Source organism: Cuculus canorus, chromosome 15, assembly GCF_017976375.1.
Source record: "Cuculus canorus isolate bCucCan1 chromosome 15, bCucCan1.pri, whole genome shotgun sequence".
Lineage (NCBI taxonomy): Eukaryota > Metazoa > Chordata > Aves > Cuculiformes > Cuculidae > Cuculus > Cuculus canorus.
In genome coordinates this window covers 11,165,299-11,183,964 of record NC_071415.1, presented here as the reverse complement: position 1 = coordinate 11,183,964, position 18,666 = coordinate 11,165,299, and the positions used below count along the sequence as shown (strand labels likewise).

Here is an 18,666-nt window from a genome sequence, read left to right as displayed (position 1 = left end):
CCTCCTTAAAGCTGCTCTTCTCGGCACTTGCACTCGTGCGTTTTTCTCCTGCTCCTCAGGTGAGTTTAAATAACTTTATTCTTTCATTTATGGGTTGCATCTGAAGCCATGCTTTCAAATATGCACCCTGTCCACTGTGCTGTGTCACTCCAAGCTTGTTGCTTCTCACCTTCAAGCCCAGGAGGAAGATCTGGAGCAAGCCCATGCCGATGGGTAAGGAGGCGACTCCTGCTTCTCTGTGTATCCTTCCTTTTGCAAAGCCACAATAGACACTGATTGAGGTGGACAAGAGGAGAAAAAGCCTTTCTGTTCTTGCTAACAATGGTGGAGCATGTGATGCTGAGACTTTCCATGTTCTGCATGACCATTCCATGGCGTGGCCTCAGCTGTGAAGCTGCAGACGTCTCATCTCCTCATCCAGCTCTGGAGGGCAATGCTGTCCTGCTGGTGCCATTTGTGTGCCTACATATGCTTTGGGCAAAATAAGCTACGTTAGCTCAGATGAGTGTTTCTAAACTGTACGTTCTCCTTGCTGGTGACATTTTCCATCTTCCGCCTGGAGCAAACGGAAGATCTGAGAGAAGCTGCTGGTGGACTCAGTAAGTGGCAGCAACTTCCAGCCTCAATGGTGATGCCAACAACTCCTCTGTCTCCTGCACCCGGATGGATGTGGTTATCCAGACCCACTGATCTTTTAGGAGGTACGACTGCCCCTCTGCTCCTGCCCAGGGAGAGTAACACAGAATATGCTCTGTAAGCATGGGGAAAATTGTAAATAATATAGGTCAAAGCCAGCCCTGAACTCAGCAGCCACCTTTGTGGTTAGATTGGTGGTTTCGGAGCTGTCTGTTGGTACTAAGCTGACCCATTAAGCCTGAATTCCCAGGGAAGGGACTAAGAAATCTCATCTGCAATTATTTATCTTATTGCAAGGGTAGCCATGGGCTCGTGCCTGCATTTCTTCCCAGTGCCCTTTCTCTTGGTGGTGAGTAAGTTTCTGGGTTTGGCCATGCTGCGGTGGTCTACCAAGTGATCAGTCGCAGAGACTTTGCTGTGCAGAACTTGAGTCCAAGATAAAATAACTTGGAGCAAGAGAACAATTCTGGTGTAAACAGCGCAATTTCTTGGGCTGTGGCTGTGCTAAGTGTGCTGCCAGGAGCAGAGTTACCAGGGAGAACAGCTCTCATGGGCTCACACTGACCTCAGCCTTACTGCTTTGCAGCAAACCTGCATTGATGCAATGTTGCTGGGTTTGGAGCAAGCAGGTAGAAAGCAGCTGGTGGGGGAGCAGCGGGCAGCGGTGACCACGAGCACTGCTCTGATCCTGCCCTGTTTGGGAGCAGCTCATCAACGCCGCAGCACCCGCTCCTGGCTCAATGCTTACCTGTCCCTTTTTCATTCCACATCTAACCTCATCTCAGCAAAGGTTTTGAATGCCAGGCCCTTGGCAGGGATTTCTTCAGCTAATTAATGGTGTGATGTGAACTAATGAGGGCTTTCTGCCCAGCCTCCTGAAGCTGAGGAAATCTGATGCCTTATTTATTTTTTTCCGTGATGCGCTTTATTAAGTACAGGTTATAATAAAAGATTTCGAGATTGCAAAGTCTATGTAAGTGCTTAACAAGGCTTGAGGCTTTTGGCAGTACTTTGATATTCTGGATACTGTTTTGCAGGGGCGAGGGGGGCTTCTGTTCGCACAGGTAGGGGCTATGCTGGGGAGCACTGAGTAACACAAGGAAACGAATCCACCTTGTCTACTGGGTGGGGTACAGACTGTCACCTTTGGGTGCCAGGGACCTGCTTGGCATCTCCTGCTGAACGGGGTGAGCAGGCAGCACGGTGTCGCTGCCTTCCCCCCCCCTTATGCACTTGGGGCAGGCAGGCAGTGCTTGCAAAGCCCTTCCTGGCACTTCGCCGTCTGGTTGCGCAGCAACTCTAGATCAGGGGTGATATTTTATCAGTGGAGGGCAGCTGGAGCGGCGTCCCAGTGGCAGCCTGGGCCTTCTGGTTGCGAAGGGGAGGGAGCTGTGCTCCACCACCACACAGGCACTAGATGGGGGGGTGGGGTGTCCCTGTTCCCCTCGCAACAGTATCCCAACCTTCCCCCACCACAGAATGTCCCTGCTCTCCCATGGCAGCAGCATCCCAGCACATCCATGCTCTTTTCCATGGCACCATCCCAGCCTTTTCCCTGCCTGGATCACCCTGCTCTTTTCCTGGAAGCATCTCAGCTTTCTCCCACCGCGGAGCATACCTGCTCACCCAGTTATCCCAGCCTTCCTCCTTCTGGCAACACACTAGCCTTTTCCCCTTGAAACATCCATGCTCTTTCTTCCCTTCCCCGGGACCACCTCAGCCTTTTCCCCCTCCCCCCCCCCCCCCCCAGATCATCCCTGTTCCTTCCCCAGCAGTATCCCAGCCTTTTCCCCCTGGAACATCTAGGCTCTTTTCTCCCTTCTGCATCATCCCTGCTACTTTATTGGCAGCTTCACTTCTTTCTCCCACTACAGGGCATCCCTGCTTGTCCCTGACAGCATCCCTGCTCCTTCCCCAGCAGCATCCCAGCCTTTCCACCCTGGAACATGCGCTCTTTCCTCTCTTCCCTGGGAGCATCTCAGCCTTCTCCCCGCACGGATCATCCTGCTCATTCCCTGGCACTATCCAAGCCTCTACTGCCCAGCCCAGCCCTGCTCCATCCCTTGTTCCCTCTCAGAATAGCCCTCTGCCCTCTTCAGCAGCACCTTCTCCGCACTGGTGCTCCATGACTCCGAGCAGAGTAAGGTGGAGGGTTAGCCCTCACCCCACTGCTGAGCCAAAGCTGCTTGGAGGGCGCAGAGGGCTGCTGTGTGCCACAAGGCTCCTGCGTGGGAAAGCTGCTGGGAGGCTGGAGAAGGAGCTTATCTGCAGCTGTGCCAGGCTGGGGGGGCACCTTGGTGTGGTCAGGCCATAGCAGAACGATGGTTTTAGCTATGTCTAAGCTGTGTGGAGAGTTTTTGCCTGACTGTGCCACTACTCTGCCATTTTCCTGAGCAAATTTTGAAATTAGACCCGAAAATTAAGTCCTGGCAGGTGGGGGGAAAGCTCTGGGCTTCAGCAGTGCTCACAACCTCTGCTCTTGTCTGAAGTTTGGAGCAGGTCTGGTTTGTAGGGAAATGCAGCCCCCACGCTGTGACCCTTCCCTCTGCACCATCGGGGTACGGGGGGCTCTGCTCCAGGTGCCCCCAGCCCTTCAGTGCCCCACGCTTTCTCTGTATGGGCAACAGGCACCGCAACATCGCAGAGAGCATCTCTTCTCACGCAAAAAACAATTTTGAAAATGAAAGCAGGGAGGTAGAGCTGGGAGACGTTATCTCACTCCTTTTTAACGTTTCTGATAGGAAACCGCCTTTCATCTCTCCCAGGGTGAAAGGCAATTTGCATTTCAAGAGGTCAGGATGTAGCTATTTCTTCTTACCATCTGAAATTAGTTATTAAAAGTCTATTTGGAAGCAAAACAATGCGTGTATGGAAAGATGGCCTCTGCAGGCTCAAATTAACTGCTCCTGTCATCCCTGATTTCCCTGGCTGCTGCTGGAGAATGCTGAAGCGATGAGGTACGGACCCTGCTAGCAATGCAAACACTGCAAAGACATGAGCTCCTCTATAGCAGGAGCTGCTTTGCCCATGGGGAACTTGCCAGGCTAAGGGGGAAAAGGGTCTCCCCTGGGAATTGGGGGGCTTTGCACCCCACGGCCGTGCACAAGCTTGGTTCTGGAAAAGGCGCTGCGGTAAAGATAATTCAATAACCGTCTCCCTGCAAACCCTGCCTCCCTGCTTGCTGCAAGCTCCCGCGCTCACCCAGAAGTGGGACCTCAGCCTGGCCCCAGCAATCCAATTCTGCCTAATAAAAAGGCTCTGGCAGCCCCTGAGCTTGGCCGAGGCTGAGGTTTGCTGGGCTCTGCGTGCTTTGTTTTCTCAGCTGCAGCCTCTGCCCTCCCTGAGCTCACCGCTGCCGCTTATTTATATTGGAGTTTCCATTAGCAGATGCACTCTGGGATATTCAATTACCTATCAAGAGCTGGAGCAATGCAGGCTTTGCTGGAGCAATCACAAGGGCTGGGTTGGCTTTTTGTTCTTCCTTAGGTTTTGGGGGTGCTTTGTTTGCTTGTTGTTTGGTTTTTTTTTTTAACTTGCTTTTAAAAGAAACGTGGAGATGGGTAAAGTGGTAGTATTGAGTGAAAAAAAAAAAAAATGGAGTAAAGAAGGGGAGAAATAAATAAATAATCCTGTTTATGAAATGAAACAGCCTGGAAGAAAAATGATCTCCAGGAAGAAAGCAGCTCCCAGGGCTATTTTTAGCTCCTCTGTTTCTCCCCCCGCCCCCCTACGCAGGCTGTGGGTTTGGTGCATGTCAGTCCCGCTGCTCTCCTTCACCTCCTGAGCGCCAGGTGATGCCTTTTTTATTTTTTTGCATCTTATTTATAGTGTGGAGGCAGAGGGAAGAGCAGCAGCAGGGAGGAGAGACTGCGTAGCCATCACCCTCAGCCCTGGCTGGGAAAACTGGGGCGTAAGCTGGCAGGAGAAGGGGCAAGGAGGAGGCAGGGGCCATGCATCTCCCACACGACCTGTCTCAGCAGTGAGGTTACCCCAGAGCTGGAACCTGACCCTCCTTTTGCTCCCCAGCAGCTTCAGGGGCTGCTCTAACCACCCTCCGAATCCTGGGTGGTTGCGGTTGCTGTGCTCACTGCAGCTCCAGAGGTAAGAGTCACATTTGATGCTTCATGTCCTTGGTGACACAGCAACCAGGGCTGGAGGAGTCCTGGAGATCTCCCCAGGTTCTCCTCCTCCCCCAGGAACCATTGCTCTTCAACCCCTCCCAGCAAAGCTTTCCTCCTGTGCAGCCTTCCCCTTTCCCAGGCATCCCTCCCAACGCCTGTATCCTCCCAAAGCCCATCAGAGCTCCTCAGGTTCTTCCTGGATGGTGCTGCTGCCCCAGGACCCGTCTCTCTGCATCTCCTCTGCTTCCAGCTCTGTCCGAGCGAACATCCGCATAGGCTCCTATCTTTGTGCTTTTATGGAAGAAATACATAATTCTTTTATTATTCAATTAGGAATTTAACACACAATCAGGTGATCACTTTAAGAGGATTTCCTATAAGGCAGGATTTGAATAACCGAGCTACGAGTAATATATTCCCTTAACTGGTTTATTCCTTTATCAGATTTTTTTTTTTTCCCCTAAGCACTTTAATGCATTTACTTTCCCATTGTCGCCACTTTTCTCCGCGCTCTTCCTCCCTCCCCAAGCTTATGCAAATCCTCCATAAGGAGTTTAACGCGCAGTGTGTGTCAATAGTGCCGAAATCTTCGCGACGGCATTAGGCTTCATGCATGCCCTGGCTGATTAAGAGGGGTGGTGGGGCCAGCCCAGCCGCCCGAGCCCCCTTTCAGCCTTCGCTATGGGGCCGGGGAAGGGGCCCCCAGGCTGGGAACTGCATTTTTCTAGAGAAAAGGTTGGAGCTGAAAGTAGCTCTTTTCTTTTGCAGGGCAAAAATGTGAATAGGGAGCGTGGGGCTGACCTGTCTGCTGCTGTTTGCTGCCCTGTCGCTCAGCTTTCAGGCTACTGGGAGGTGTTAAACTGGTGAGGGGGGAACCTCTGAGGGTGGGATGCAAGTGGAGAAGGAAGAGGAAGATGGTAAAATAACCCATGAGCCAACATCAGCACTGGTTTTCTTGCACATTGCTTGGCAGCTGGTACGCAGGCTGCCTTGCCCTCGGGTGCCCACCTGCCTCCCAGACCTCTGTGGGAACGGCTTTGTGCATCACTGGCAGGAAAAGATGATTTTTTTTCCCCCACTAATTGTGCCTCTGAGGGCTTAGGGTGGCTCTGCCCATTGCCAGGGTTCTGGGTGATGCTGCCTGGCCTCACTCGTGCTGCTGGTTTGTTTTCCAAGGAGGTAGCGCTTTGCCGGCGTGCCCATCTTGCCGGCCTCGGCGCTTGTTGAGGGGGTAGCAGCCTCCACAGAGGTGTGACCTGATGTACCTGGTGTGGGGGGACAGCCTGAAGCGCTGGCACCAGGGCATGTGGTTGCCCTTCTCACCTTGGTGGAGCGTTCACTCTGAAACCTACAGATAACTACTTGGACAGGAGGAAGGGGAAGGACTGGGAGGAGGGTGGTGTGGGATAGCACCATGGGAAAAAGGGGCTGTGTTGCCGGTAACTTGCGGTTTCCCCATTTCCAGAGGGGCTTTGTGGCTGCTAGCAAGGCCCTTTGTGAGCCCAGCACTGCGCAGAGCGTGGGGAGGAAGATGACACACACCCATCCAAGGGTGGCTGTCACAGTCTTCTCCTTCCACGGAAAAATCTCATCACCCTGGATCTAAGCAGCCCTGTGAATAGGTGTGATCCGAACCAGCCCTTCCCACCCGTTGTTTCCTCTGCTGCTGATTGTCTCCTTTTTTTATCCCACCCCGCAACTCTGCCTGTTCGTGCAGCAGTTATGCAAAGTTGCAATCAAGGAGCTGAATTAGCAGCTCATCTTGGATTAATTAGTAATGGATGCAAATTTGTTCCAACAAAGAAGGGGGTAGGGAGAATGCAAAGGCTGTAGGTATCCTCTCTGGGTTTCTCCAGCTCTCCCAGGGCAGTTTAGCTGATTTGGGATTGGGAGAGATGCACAGAGTAACCCTTGCAGACGAATTGGTTCATCCACGTGGAAGAAGTTGGTCCTTGGCCTCGGGATGAGAGCTGGGCACCCTGGAGCTGATGTGCTCCATGCTAACTCAGCACCTGCATCTCTCCTGAGCACTTAAACCCAGCGCTTTGGGCTCAGAGCAAGTCCTCCTCCCACCCCAGTCCTGTTGCAAAGCTTGGGGAAAACCCAGTTAATCCCCACGGCCTCCAGTGCTGAGCTCCCGCCAGCTCCGGGGATTTCTGTTCGCCTGCAATCGGATTGTGACAAACCCCTCCAGTTGCATTGAACAAATTCCCTGGCTACTCCCTGCTTCTCGCGGGCCCCAATAATCCCCCAAGTGTAACTCTGGCCAAGCAACGATGTCCTTGTTTAATCCCCACTGTCTCCGTGCAAAGCCAGCGCTGCCAAGGATGCTCCCAGTGCCAGCACGGCACGCTTGGCCGGCGCTGGGAGCAGACCCCAGGGAAGGACACGAAGGCTGCAATGCTATTTAAAGCTTTTCCAAAAGGGGATTGCAGGCTCGGGAACAGCCTCCCCTTCCCAAGAAGTGGAAGAGATGGATGCACAGCACTCTCAGAAGCACTGAGTGTGGTGGTGTGGGAGGGGAGGGCTTGGATGTTTCATCTCTTTGCCCGATGCCCCCAAGCTCGGCGATCTCGGGCACAGTGTCACCCCCTCCGGCTGGAACAGAGGCGATGTGGCGGTGGGCACAGAAAGGCCGGGGCACCCTGGCAGGGTGAGCACAGCTTGGTTAAGGAGCTGGGGTTTGCCACTGGGTTTCTGCGGAGCAGATGCTGGAGGGGACAGCTCAGGGCTGTGCCCACAGGGATGGGGACAACAGGGACAGACACTTCCCGTCATCCCCTAAGGGTTGAAAGCTGTGGGGTTTGGCTGTGCAGTGGGATGCAGACACCTGAAAGGTCTCTCCTTCCTCTCACCTCTGCAACAGCAATGATTAATAAAACCCAACTCCCTTGGAAGGGCAAGAAAAGACTGCGGTACAGGGGATTTCTGGAGACCATCCTAATCCAACATCTTCCGAGCCAAATGAACAAGCTGCGTCTTATTCTGCCCGGCAGGATTAATCAGTGTTCGACCAGGCTCCAGGAAAGTGAGGTGAGGCTCTGAATAGCAAGGAGCTGTGGCGAGATGGCCGCAGGGTGTTAGCTGGTTCCTGGAGCTGAGCAAATTCCTCCTCGTAATCCAGCAAACACTGCCAGGATGCACCCGCTTGTGCCAGGAGCTGTGGGAGAGCAGAGAGAGGCAGGAAAAAGTGGAGAAGGCAGAAATACCTCTAGAACTCTGTGGTTTGGGTGAGGGATGCTCTGTGGCCCATGTTGCTGGATGTGGCAGTGAAAGGAGAGACTCTGGGATGGTGTTGTGTCTGCGCGATGTCCCTCCTGCCGTATCGCTTGAAGGGACCTCAGTGTCTGCACACCATCACACTCGGAGCATCGTGCTTGGCAGGTTTTCTTTGCTGTTAAAGTGGGTCAAGCAGAAACTCAAGGAGCATACGAACTCACCAACCTCAAGCCAGCTAAATCAAAGCTGAATTATTCAGGGCCAGCTTGAAAAATTGAAAAGCTCAGCAGAAGTCAGGGAGAACCCAGCTCATGGGACAACCCTCCCCATGCTCCCATCAGACAGGGACTACTCAGATTCCCGTGCTTGGAGGGCGCCTAAATCCCATCACCCACACAGGACTCTGGCACTTTGAAAGTCATTTGAGTCTAACACTGCCCTTGGGGATGGGGAAGGCAGAGAAAAAGCATATGGATAAGTTCACCCTGAAGGACTCATCTCCCCGTGGTCTCCTACAGCCTCCCCAAAGCTGTAATGGTTTCCTCTAGTAGCCCAGCACGGCTCCCTCGTGTCCAAGGCAGAAACAGCGGAGAGGGAACCCCTTTGTTCCCCAAAATGGGGATCAAGAAGTTCTGTGATTCTAGATGGGATGGTGAAAGTCAGGGGCTTATTATTTGCTATGAGATGTTTGGTTACCGCATCTCTCTATGGCTCAGGAAGCACCGAATGCATTTGGGAGCTGAGATGCTCCTCTGATGCTCCCCCTGCTTTTATAGGACTCCCCAGCTCCACACCTGGGGCTTCAGGATGCGGAGAACCAACTCACAGGGAGAATCCCTGCAGAAGGCAGTGAGTAATGCTGCCTGGCGAGTGCCAAAGCAGCAGGGCCTCGCCAGCGAGCCTTGAAAAGGCGAGCACACATATGCTTCGGCTCATCCTGCTCTTTTTGTAGAGCACTGGCACTGTCTGGGTGCCAGCCAGCAGCAGGCGTGGCCAGGGAACCCCCACCACAGTCACCCCTTTTCTTAAATTCCCAGGGTACCTGACAGGGGGTGATGGGGTCTGGTGTAGGGTAAGGGGATGTAAACCAAGAGTGAGGTGCTTTGAGATTCTTTTAACAATGGCGCTATCAAATCAGAGCTGAACAAAGCCAGTCAAAACAGGCAGCTTGAAAAACAGCCCCTTGCACTTGTGCGCTGAGCTGTGCAGGTGCTCAGCTACGGGGGGAGAGGGGAAGCAGAACCACTAGCCCTACACAGAGCTCAGCACAGCAGTCTGACTCGCGCAGAGCCAAACTCCAGCTATTTCAGACAAGGAGAAAAGATGGAAATTTCCACCTGGCCTGTTTTCCTCCTGAGATGAAACTGCAGGAGCCCCTTTGCCCAGCCCTGCTCCCAACAGAAGGGCGGCTGAGAAGGCACAGCCGGTTTTGTCTCTAATTTCCTCTGGTGTGAGCAGCAGCAGCGTATCCCGCCAGCCCCACACACTGATTTATACAACACAACATTTATTGACTGCAAGAAAATTGTAATTCACAGCCCGGCGCGTTGCAGCCACAGCATGTGAGCAGGGATGGCTCCTCTCCTTCTTCCTGCTGCCGCCATCCTCCCGTGCTCCGGGTGGGGAGAACCCAGCAAGGGTTGGTTTCCCCAGGGCTCTGACCCATCTCAGTGGGAGGGGGGTACCTGCTGTGTCGTGCCCCCAGTGCCTTGCTGCTCCTGCAAGAAAACCCGACAGCATCACATCCCTGTGATGTTTTCTGCAGCCTTGACCAGGAGGGGTGGGGACACTCGTGGTGTCCCTGCCTGGAGCATCCTCTTTGGGGGCACACATCCTCTCCTCGGACAGATGTCCCTGCTGCCCCACGCTGTTGGTTCCCTTTCTCTGCTTCCACGCCCTGGTCATGCAGAGGAGGAGAGATTCCCTTCTTGCTTCCCCAAAAAGCTGTGGAGATTGCTGTGTTCTGCTAGCCAGAGCTGCAATCCATCCACCTGTCCTTCCGCCCTTCCATCTATTCTTTGGTCCATCCATCCATGCTTCTGTCTGTCCACCTATCCATCCATCCATCCATCCATGGGGCAGCTCATACTGACCCCATCAGTCCCTCTTTCACCAAAACCCTTTGCGAGGGGCAAGACCCCATCCCTGCAAAGCTCACACCTCAAATTAAACTACCAGCCCTTCCTTCCTAATTAATCTCTTCGCAATTAGCTCCAGGCGCCCGAAATCCTCCCCAATCGCCTCCAGGTGGTCCCTATAGAGCGGTGCGGCTCATCCCCAAGCTTTTTCCCAGGGCTGGGGGGCTCGGGGACCCCCCGTTGGCGGTGCCCCCGCCGGGGGGGTTGCGGAGGAGGAGCGGAGTGGGGCGGGAGGAGGCGGGGGGCAGGCTCGGGGCGGCCCCAGCTCCCGGCTGGCAGCCGCACTGCCGCCCGGCTCCCCCCGCTGCCGGCGGAGGCTCCGGGATGGCGGGGCCGGGGGGCTGAGCTGAGCGGTGCCGCAGAGCCGCCGCGGCGGAGGCAGGTAAGGAGAGCGGTTCCGACCTGTTGGGCACGGCCGGGACCGGCTGCGAGCGGGGAGGAGCCCCCCCGAGCCCCCTGCCCTGCCCGGCTCCCGAGCATCCGCTCCCCAGCATCCTTCCCGGCTCTCGAGCATCCTTCCCTCCTTCCGAGGATCCTTCCCGGCTCCCCAACATCCTTCTCCGCTCCCGAGCGTCCTTCCCTACTCCTGAGGATCCTTCCCGGCTCCCGAGCATCCTTCCTGGCTCCCCAGCATCTTTTCCCACTCCCCAGCATCCTTCCCCCGGTGCAGTTTCCTCCCCCCTCCCTCCAGCGAGGGGCTTCTCCTTCAACCCCAGCACCACGGGGGTGGAATCGCCTTGTTTATGTCAACTTTGGTGCTTACGAATCTTGGGGGGCCCCTTTCCCCAGAGCAAAAATCTCTTCTCTGCCCTGAAGGGGAAGGCTATGCTGCCCGGGGGTCCCCCGGGGTCTGTCCCTGGGTGAGTCCTCCCACCCCTACAGTGATGGGGGACCCCCTCTCACCCTGCATCCAGAAGGGCTGCAAGGCCCGAGTCCCCTCCCATGTAGACAGGTTTAGATCCAAACAGAGGGGAAAATCCAATCTACCGTGGCGCAGGGATGCTCAGAGCAAGCGGGGCAGATGGGTGCTGGGCGGTTGGTCCAGCACTGTGGCCATGCAGTGAGCACATCCCACTCTGTTCCCAACCCTGCGGCGTCAAGAAGTTTGGGCCACAGTAGGTACAAAGCATTTCCAGCTGATGTCTTCTCCAGGTGGGATCTCTGCTATGGAAAAAAAACCCTGCAATGGGCTTTCCTGACATCCTGGGACATTCTTCCCATTGGGTTTTATTGCCTGGGGTAGCATCAGGTGCAGCGGGGTGCTCGGTGAAGGGAATCACAGCCAGCTCCTCCGTGAGTGATGGGATGGAATGATGTCCCCAGCCAAAATGTGCCCCACTGGGTTGTTCTGCACGGGATGCTCTGGGAAGGGGGTTCTTGGGGCCCACCCTGGTGTGGTACAGCGTGGGGACTCTAGCCTGGCTTTCACAGAATCATAGAATCACCAGGTTGGAAAGGACCCACTGGATTATTGAGTCCAACCATTCCTAACACTCCCTAACCCATGTCCCCTCAGCACCTCATCCACCAGTCCCTTAAACACCTCCAGGGAAGGGGACTCAACCACCTCCCTGGGCAGCCTCTGCCAATGCCCAATGACCCTTTCCTTGAAAAGTTTTTTCCGGAAACCTTTGTCAAGGCTTCCACACAGCCTTGGGGCTGTGGTAGCACTGCTCTGTGTCACTAGTCCCTGCAGCGAGCAGATGCATTTTTAGCTCTAGGCTTGCACTCGCAGGGTCTGTGGGCACCCGTTTGCCACCCATCCCAGGCCCCCCAGCATCCCGTCCATCCTGGCAGCCAGGAAGATGCTGGAAAACCTCTCTGCAAACGTCACGTCTGGCAGGGAGACCAGAGAAATCACTGTCATTGATTTTTTTTTTTTCCTTCCTTCTCTGTCCTAAGCTGCTGTCTTGGAGGCAGTTTGTCTTGCAGCCCCCCTCAGCTGCTGGGTGGTCTGCGGGCGCGGAGGCAGGCTGGCATCTAGCGACTGGCGCCGGTAATACAGAGTGGGCCCTGCATCCCCCTGAACTGCTCCCCGGGGCCTGGGCTGCCATGGCCCAGGGGGATGAACTACATTTTGGGTGGTTCTGGTGGGTTTTCTGGAGGATGACAGATGTTCTGGAAGCTCGTTTTGGGATGCGTTTGGTGAGGACCCTCTTGGTCAGCTGCTGGGGTCTCTCCAGCGTCTCTTCTGAGCATCTCGCTGCTGTGCTGTGGTCCCCTTGGAAAGCAGATCCAAAATGTTCACTTTAAAAGCTAAGTTGCATCCCATACTCTCCCTAAAAAGGCTGCAGGGTTGTCTTTGCCCAGGTTGGGGGTTGTCCCCCAGCCCCAGGCAGCAGAGGTGCTGAAAAGACTCATAGACAAGGGTAAGTGTGTGCTGCTTGTGGGAGCAAGGGCTTCCCAAGGCAGCTGGGATCTTCTCTGGCAGCCGCCCTCCAGGAGTGGTTTTCACCCATTAATTTCTCTAATTGCTTTTGGAAATTGCAGCGGCATTTGGCATTGGTAGCATCCCAATGAGGTGCTGAGCCAGGGTGGGGTAAGTGCTGTGCCTTGGGGGTGGCTCACATGGATCTTCTGGTCACTGCTCACCCCTCCTAAATCCAAACTCCTGCCTCGTGGATGAAGGGGCTCCGCTCTCCTTGGGGAAAGCATCTTTCGAGATGGAAAAAAACATAGGAGCTGCAGCAATGTGGTGGAATGGTGAAGGGTCAGAGCCAGCTCCATGCCATCTGTCCCTTGCAGACCCCTGTCATCACCCAGGGGATGATCCCCACGGGGGACACAGGAGCTGTGACCAACCTGTGTACCTCAGGGGTGTCACCGCTGTCCCTCACAGGTCAGCCACGATGGGCTCTGTGGGTGCCGAGCGCTTCAAGGAGCTGAGCCCAGCGGGGACGCCGGAGGGCAACGTGGTCATGAGCTTCAGCTTTGACAGCTACCAACTGGAGGAGGACGAGCTGCAGAGGGGCAGCCAGGCCAAGGGCATTCTCACCTTCATGGAGCCAGGTGAGGGCAGCCAGGAGCCCAGTTCCCTGCTGGTTCCTCACCCATTTAGGAGATGGAATGGGTTTAATAGCCACAAATGGCTTGAAATGCCACAAGATTGCCTAAGGCCTATTTTCGGACCTGTTTGTACCCACATGAGTCACCACAGCATCTCGTGGGAGGGGGCTCTGCAACTTGGCAAGGGGCTGAGGCTTCATGCCCTGGCTCTTCTGCCTGGCTCACCCCCAGCCTGCAGCTTTGCCCTTTCCCCAGGTGTGGCTCAGGGGCTACCCCTGGGATGTCCCCCAGGGCAGTCCTGTCCACCTCCACAGCCCTTCAACCACCCCTGAGCCTTGGCTTTGGCTATCAAGCCTTGGCTTTGGCTATCGAGCCTTGGCTTTGGCTGTTGGCTCTGCCCGCTCTCAGGTAATTCATCTACTTTTTAAACTCATCAGCCCTCAAAGCCCAGTTTTTTCCTGCCTCCTGGGTCTCTCTCCTTGAAATGCCTTTATATAGGGAAGGAGTTTCTAGGGGTTGGGGCCGTTTATTCATGACAGCTGCAGGGTGCTGGGCTGCTTGCTGCTGGTGGGACAATTTGAGCCATGATGCCCTCATTTTCCGTAAAGGATTTAGAAGCATCAATTGTCATCCTATGTCTAGGTCCGATGGGTGCAGCAGTGCCACTGTCACATGTTTTTCTCTTTCTTTCCGCTTTTGTGGCAGTTTCTGAGGATCCCGAGCCCCAGGATCGATACCACGGAATTTACTTTGCCATGCTGTTGGCTGGGGTGGGATTTCTCCTGCCATACAACAGCTTTATCACCGACGTGGACTACCTGCACCATAAATACCCAGGTAGGTCTCCAGCAGCTGCAGCACTTCCCAGTCACCCCAAAGCTAGGGAGAGCTTGGCCCTGCTTCCAGGGGAGCTGGACCCCCGTCACAGTCAATTACCTGCCTCTCTGCAGGGACCTCCATCGTCTTCGACATGAGCCTCACCTACATCTTGGTGGCCTTGGTAGCTGTCATCCTCAACAACGCACTGGTGGAGCTGCTGAGCTTGCACACCCGCATCTCTGTGGGTGAGTGAGGGTCCCTGTGCCCTGTGCTGGGCCCACGTTGTGCCCCCTTGCCACCTGCCTCCATCTCCCACCTGCAGGCTACCTCTTTGCGCTGGGGCCTCTGCTCTTTGTCAGCATTTGTGACGTCTGGCTGGAGCTCTTCACCCGCAGGCAAGCCTACGCCATCAACCTGGTTGCTGTCGGGGTGGTGGCCTTTGGCTGCACAGGTATGCAGGGCGGTGGGCACACTTGGGGCAAAAATAGCCCAAAAAATAGTTGGGAAATAACCCCATCCCCAGAGCTGTGGTCTTCTGGGAAAACCTCTTGCTCTGATCCCTATCAGCTGTCCCATGTGTCTCTGCGCTGTCCTCTCCACCTTTGTCCAGGCACTGCAGGACTGGCCAGGGGCATCAGCACCAAACCATTCATCAGTACTTGACATCATGATGGCTTTGCCATTTGGGCCACCATGGTGGCTTCCTAAGTCCCTGCGCCTGGTGGCCACTCTTGATGGCAACGGCTGTGGTGGGAGGTCCAGGGAGGGTAAAAACTCCTCTGCTTTTGGGGCAAAGGGACTTTGGGTGCTGCAGTGGCTCTTTGGGAAGAGTGCAGCTCCTGGGTGGCATGGCACGTGGGCCCCCTCCAGGGTTTCTTCCCCCTCCTGGAATTTCGGCTGCAGCAGTAATCCCTCCTTCTCCCCCGGGTGCATCTCTCCTGAAGTGCAGCAATCCAGCTTCTACGGCTACACGGGGCTGCTGCCCAAACGCTACACGCAAGGGGTGATGACGGGTGAGAGTAAGTACCTGCACCAGCATCCAACTGCGCGGGCTTGCTTGGGGAGGACCCTCTCTCATTACCTCCTGGGGGTCCTGCAAGTCAAACCCAGGACCCCGCTGTCCCCAGCCCGGCCAGGTTGTCAGTAGATTGGGGACACCCCAGGTTGCTCCCCAGAAAACTGGTTTTTAATGGTTTCTAAATCACTTGCAAGAACTGCTGAGCTGCCACAGCAAGCTGGGGGTTGGGAGGCATCTGCCAGCAGCTGGCTCCATCATCTCAAGATCATTGCTTGTAGCTCCTCCGCACCTGGAGACACCATGTCCATGTAGTGGTGGGGCTGCTGGGGGTCCCTGAGTTGTGGAGCTCAGTGGGATCTGGTGCTGACAGCTCTCTTGTGCCACCAGGCACAGCTGGAGTCATCATCTCGCTCAGCCGCATCTTCACCAAGCTGCTGCTGTCAGACGAGAAGGAGAACACAGTCATCTTCTTCTTCATCTCCATCGGCATGGAGCTGACGTGCTTCATCCTCCACCTCCTGGTGAAGCGCACCCGCTTTGTCCGCTACTACACCACCCGCTCTCGCAAGGGTCTCCCTGAGCTCCGGGGGGCTAGTGAGCACGGGACAGGCTACTGTGTCCACCATGATGTTACCACTGAAGACGTCCGATTTGTAAGTCAAGGGCAGGTTTCCTCAATGGCCTCTGGGGTCCCTCTCCCCACTGGAGCTTAGCACTGGTGTCCCCTCTGCTCCATGCAGGAGAACCGGCCATGGGGGCAGCTGAGCTCCCCTCAAGGCAGCCCAGGCCCTGAAGCTGAGCTGGCCGGCAGTGGCACCTACATGCGCTTCGATGTCCCTCGGCCCAAAATCAAGAGGAGTTGGCCCAGCTTCAGAGGTTGGTAGTGGGGTCAAGGGAGCAAGCCATGCCAACAAGGTGGTTTTGCAGCGTTTTGTTGGGCGGAATGACTGATAGGTGACCTGTGGCTTTGGGGAAGCCACAGGTCACTCTTTCTCCATGTTCCCAAAAAATTGGGGCATTCTCATCTCTGGAAGCCACTGTTGGGGAGTGGGCAAGACTTTCAGGTTCTGTGAGAGAAGGGCTGGAGATTTTGGCTGAGCTGTGTTGCCCATCCCTGCCAGACATGCTGCTCCACCGCTACGTCGTGTCCCAGGTCATCTGGGCCTACATGCTCTCCATCGCCATGACCTACTTCATCACGCTGTGCCTCTTTCCTGGGCTGGAGTCAGAGATCCACAATTGCACGCTGGGGGAATGGCTCCCCATCCTCATCATGGCCATCTTCAACCTCTCCGACTTCGTTGGCAAGGTAGGAGAGGCCAATACCAGTGCAGTGGGGCCTGCCTCCTTTTTTCTGTCTTCTTTCAAAGTTGCTTGGCTCCACCATGGGTCAGCTTCACCCTGTAGGTATCCACCCAGTGTGAAGTTGCTCACTGGTATGGCCGAGGTTGGGCTCCTGCAGCTGTTGGTCTTCCCAGCATCTTGTCTCCTCCTTGCTGCCCCATTTTGGACACCGTGTTGCCCTTCTGAGCCTCCTCACATGGCCTTGGTTTGATCTTTGCCCCTTGCTGCAGATCCTGGCTGCCCTGCCCTATGACTGGAGAGGGACCCACCTCCTTGTCTACTCCTGCCTCCGTGTGGTCTTCATCCCCCTCTTCATCATGTGCGTCTACCCCAATGGGAAGCCCACCTTTGGCCACCCTGCCTGGCCCTGCATCTTCTCCCTCCTCATGGGCATCACCAATGGCTACTTTGGCAGTGTTCCCATGATCCTGGCTGCTGGGAAAGTGAGCCCCGAGCAGCGGGAGCTGGCAGGTAAGTCCAAGCCCTCCCCGGAATCCCACGTGTGGTGGCCAGAGCACCCTGACACCATGTGTCCCTTCCCACAGGGAACACCATGACTGTGTCCTACATGACGGGCTTGACGCTGGGCTCAGCCGTGGCGTATTTTGCCTACAGCCTCACCAGTACTTCTCACAGTACCTGTTTCTACACTGAAACCTCCAACAGCTCCTTTACATCAGGGTACTGAGCCCTGGGGTGGGGCGATGGGGACAAGATGGAATGCACTTCCCATCATGGTCCCCACCACCCATCTTGGCCCATGTCCCTGCTCAAGGAAGGAACCCAGAGCCAGAAAGCTGCCCCAGGGCAGACAGGGATCATCATCCCATGGGCGTGGGGCTGTGGCATCCCAAAGTGGCCCATGATGCCCAGCCAGGCGCCGCACAGGGCCACTTCTTGGGGTGACATTCCTTCTCCACCCTGGGGGACAGTCCCGTTGCTCTTGGGGGTGCTCCCCATCAGTGAAGCGCAGCTCTCTGGTGAGATGGGGTCTTCTCTTTGAACCAAGCCATTGCCAGGAGGAAGAAAATACTGCCAAATCCCAAAGGGAACAGGACCAGCACTGGGGAGGAGGGTGCCAGAGGGTTGATGAGGAAAAGAGGAAGGAAACGCTCTTGTAGGCCCCAATGGTTCTGGGTGGGTCTTTGCTTTCTATGATGGTGCTCCAGGTTTTCACCAAGACTGGCTTGAAACAACACTTCCTCCCCAAATACGCCAATCTCTGTGTAAGACCCCATTCACTTCTGCTGGTTGGGAAAAAAAAAAAAAAAAATCTCTTTTTTTCTTCTGTTTGTGTCTCGTTTTTTTTCTCCCCCCGACTGTGAGAGAGGCAGGGCCTCGCCTCCCCCTCACCCTGCGCTGTGGGTCTGAGGAGGATCTCGAAGCCACAGCACTGCAGATGTCACCCATGGGCAACGGCTGAGCTTCAGGATTTGTTGTAAGAGACAGAAATGAAGGTGATGGCAGATTAAAGGCCTTTGTAAGCTGCCCAGCCATCCGCCACGCCACTGGCACCGGCCCAGCCTGGCCCTGCAGGCACTCGGCTGCTGCTGCTGGGCTGGCAAAGCCAGGGCCATGCCTGCTGCCCATCCTGTTGGGTTTTGAGGTCCCCTCTGTCACCTTGGGCAGCTGGATTTGTCCCTGGGTCCCATCAGACCCCTGCCAACTTCTGTGGGCAGCGAGCAGGGAGGGAAGCGGCCGAGCAGAGCAGAAACCATCTGGAGAAGGGGCCCAACGCCAGCGGCTGCGCTTGTGCCACAGGTCAGTAGGTGCCACCTCCCAAGGAAGGAAAGCCCAAGGCGTGGAGGCGGTGGGAGCAGGAGGCAGCGAGCAGCAGGCTCAGCACCTCTGGTTCAGCCCCATCAGCACTGGAGGGTCCTGTCCTGCTAAGCCCCTGGCTGAGGCGCAGCTCACACCATAAAGAGCAAATCCAGTGTTTCACCCTCACTTCCATAGTCCCTGCAGGGCTCAGGGTATGGGAGTTGCTGTGACAGTGACCCCAGGGGAAAGACTCATCCTCCCTCCGCAGAGCCCTCCGCTCCGGGGTCCCATCCCATCCATCTGCCGCCCCACAGGGGACGATGGGACGGGCAGGGGCCCCACTTGGGTTGGGTCTTTCCCTCCATACAAAGCAGGGGCTGAGCCAAAAAGCAATCATTGCCACCAAAGGGAGAACCTCCCCCCCCAAGTCAGGACAAGTGAGACGAAGAAAGATGCTCCAGGGGGCTGTTTGGTTTTTTTTTGTTTTTTTTTTTTCAATTAATTTTTTTTTTTTTTATGAAAAAAGATCACACGGAGTTCTCCAACAAACAGAATGCCAAAAGAATTGTTTGAAACAAAACATAAACGAAACAAAACAAAAACA

The 18,666-nt window shown here is 55.4% G+C and overlaps 2 protein-coding genes across 6 annotated transcripts in view; both read left to right on the top strand.

Moving 5' to 3' along the window:
- Positions 1-313, top strand: part of WIPI2 (WD repeat domain, phosphoinositide interacting 2) — a 32,189-nt gene extending 31,876 nt beyond the window's left edge. For all 3 annotated transcript variants that reach the window (XM_054080337.1, XM_054080336.1, XM_054080338.1), the window contains exons 13-14: positions 12-59; positions 177-313. In XM_054080337.1, the coding sequence (XP_053936312.1) occupies positions 12-59; positions 177-217 (89 nt within the window). In that variant the 3' untranslated portion in view covers positions 218-313. The remainder of the gene's footprint in view (positions 1-11; positions 60-176) is intronic.
- Positions 314-574: 261 nt separating this feature from the next.
- Positions 575-17,911, top strand: SLC29A4 (solute carrier family 29 member 4). 3 transcript variants are annotated; one of them, XM_054080334.1, is made up of 11 exons: positions 575-701; positions 12,954-13,123; positions 13,826-13,957; positions 14,071-14,184; positions 14,262-14,390; positions 14,884-14,958; positions 15,345-15,610; positions 15,698-15,833; positions 16,079-16,266; positions 16,532-16,772; positions 16,847-17,911. In XM_054080334.1, the coding sequence occupies exons 2-11, from the start codon at positions 12,964-12,966 to the stop codon at positions 16,987-16,989; spliced, it is 1,584 nt and encodes a 527-aa protein (XP_053936309.1). In that variant the 5' UTR covers positions 575-701; positions 12,954-12,963; the 3' UTR covers positions 16,990-17,911. The 3 variants fall into 3 exon arrangements, with proteins under 3 accessions (XP_053936309.1, XP_053936308.1, XP_053936310.1); XM_054080333.1 differs by lacking the exon at positions 575-701 and adding an exon at positions 10,340-10,496; XM_054080335.1 differs by lacking the exon at positions 575-701 and adding an exon at positions 10,637-11,407.
- The last annotated feature ends 755 nt before the right edge of the window (positions 17,912-18,666 follow it).

Excerpts from the sequence above, each read along its gene's own strand:
- SLC29A4 (XM_054080334.1), top strand. The coding sequence starts at position 12,964 with ATGGGCTCTGTGGGTGCCGAGCGCTTCAAGGAGCTGAGCCCAGCGGGG. Across the intron at positions 13,958-14,070 it reads CCTGCACCATAAATACCCAG|GGACCTCCATCGTCTTCGAC; the intron begins GTAGGTCTCCAG and ends GCCTCTCTGCAG. Across the intron at positions 14,391-14,883 it reads GGTGGCCTTTGGCTGCACAG|TGCAGCAATCCAGCTTCTAC; the intron begins GTATGCAGGGCG and ends TCTCTCCTGAAG.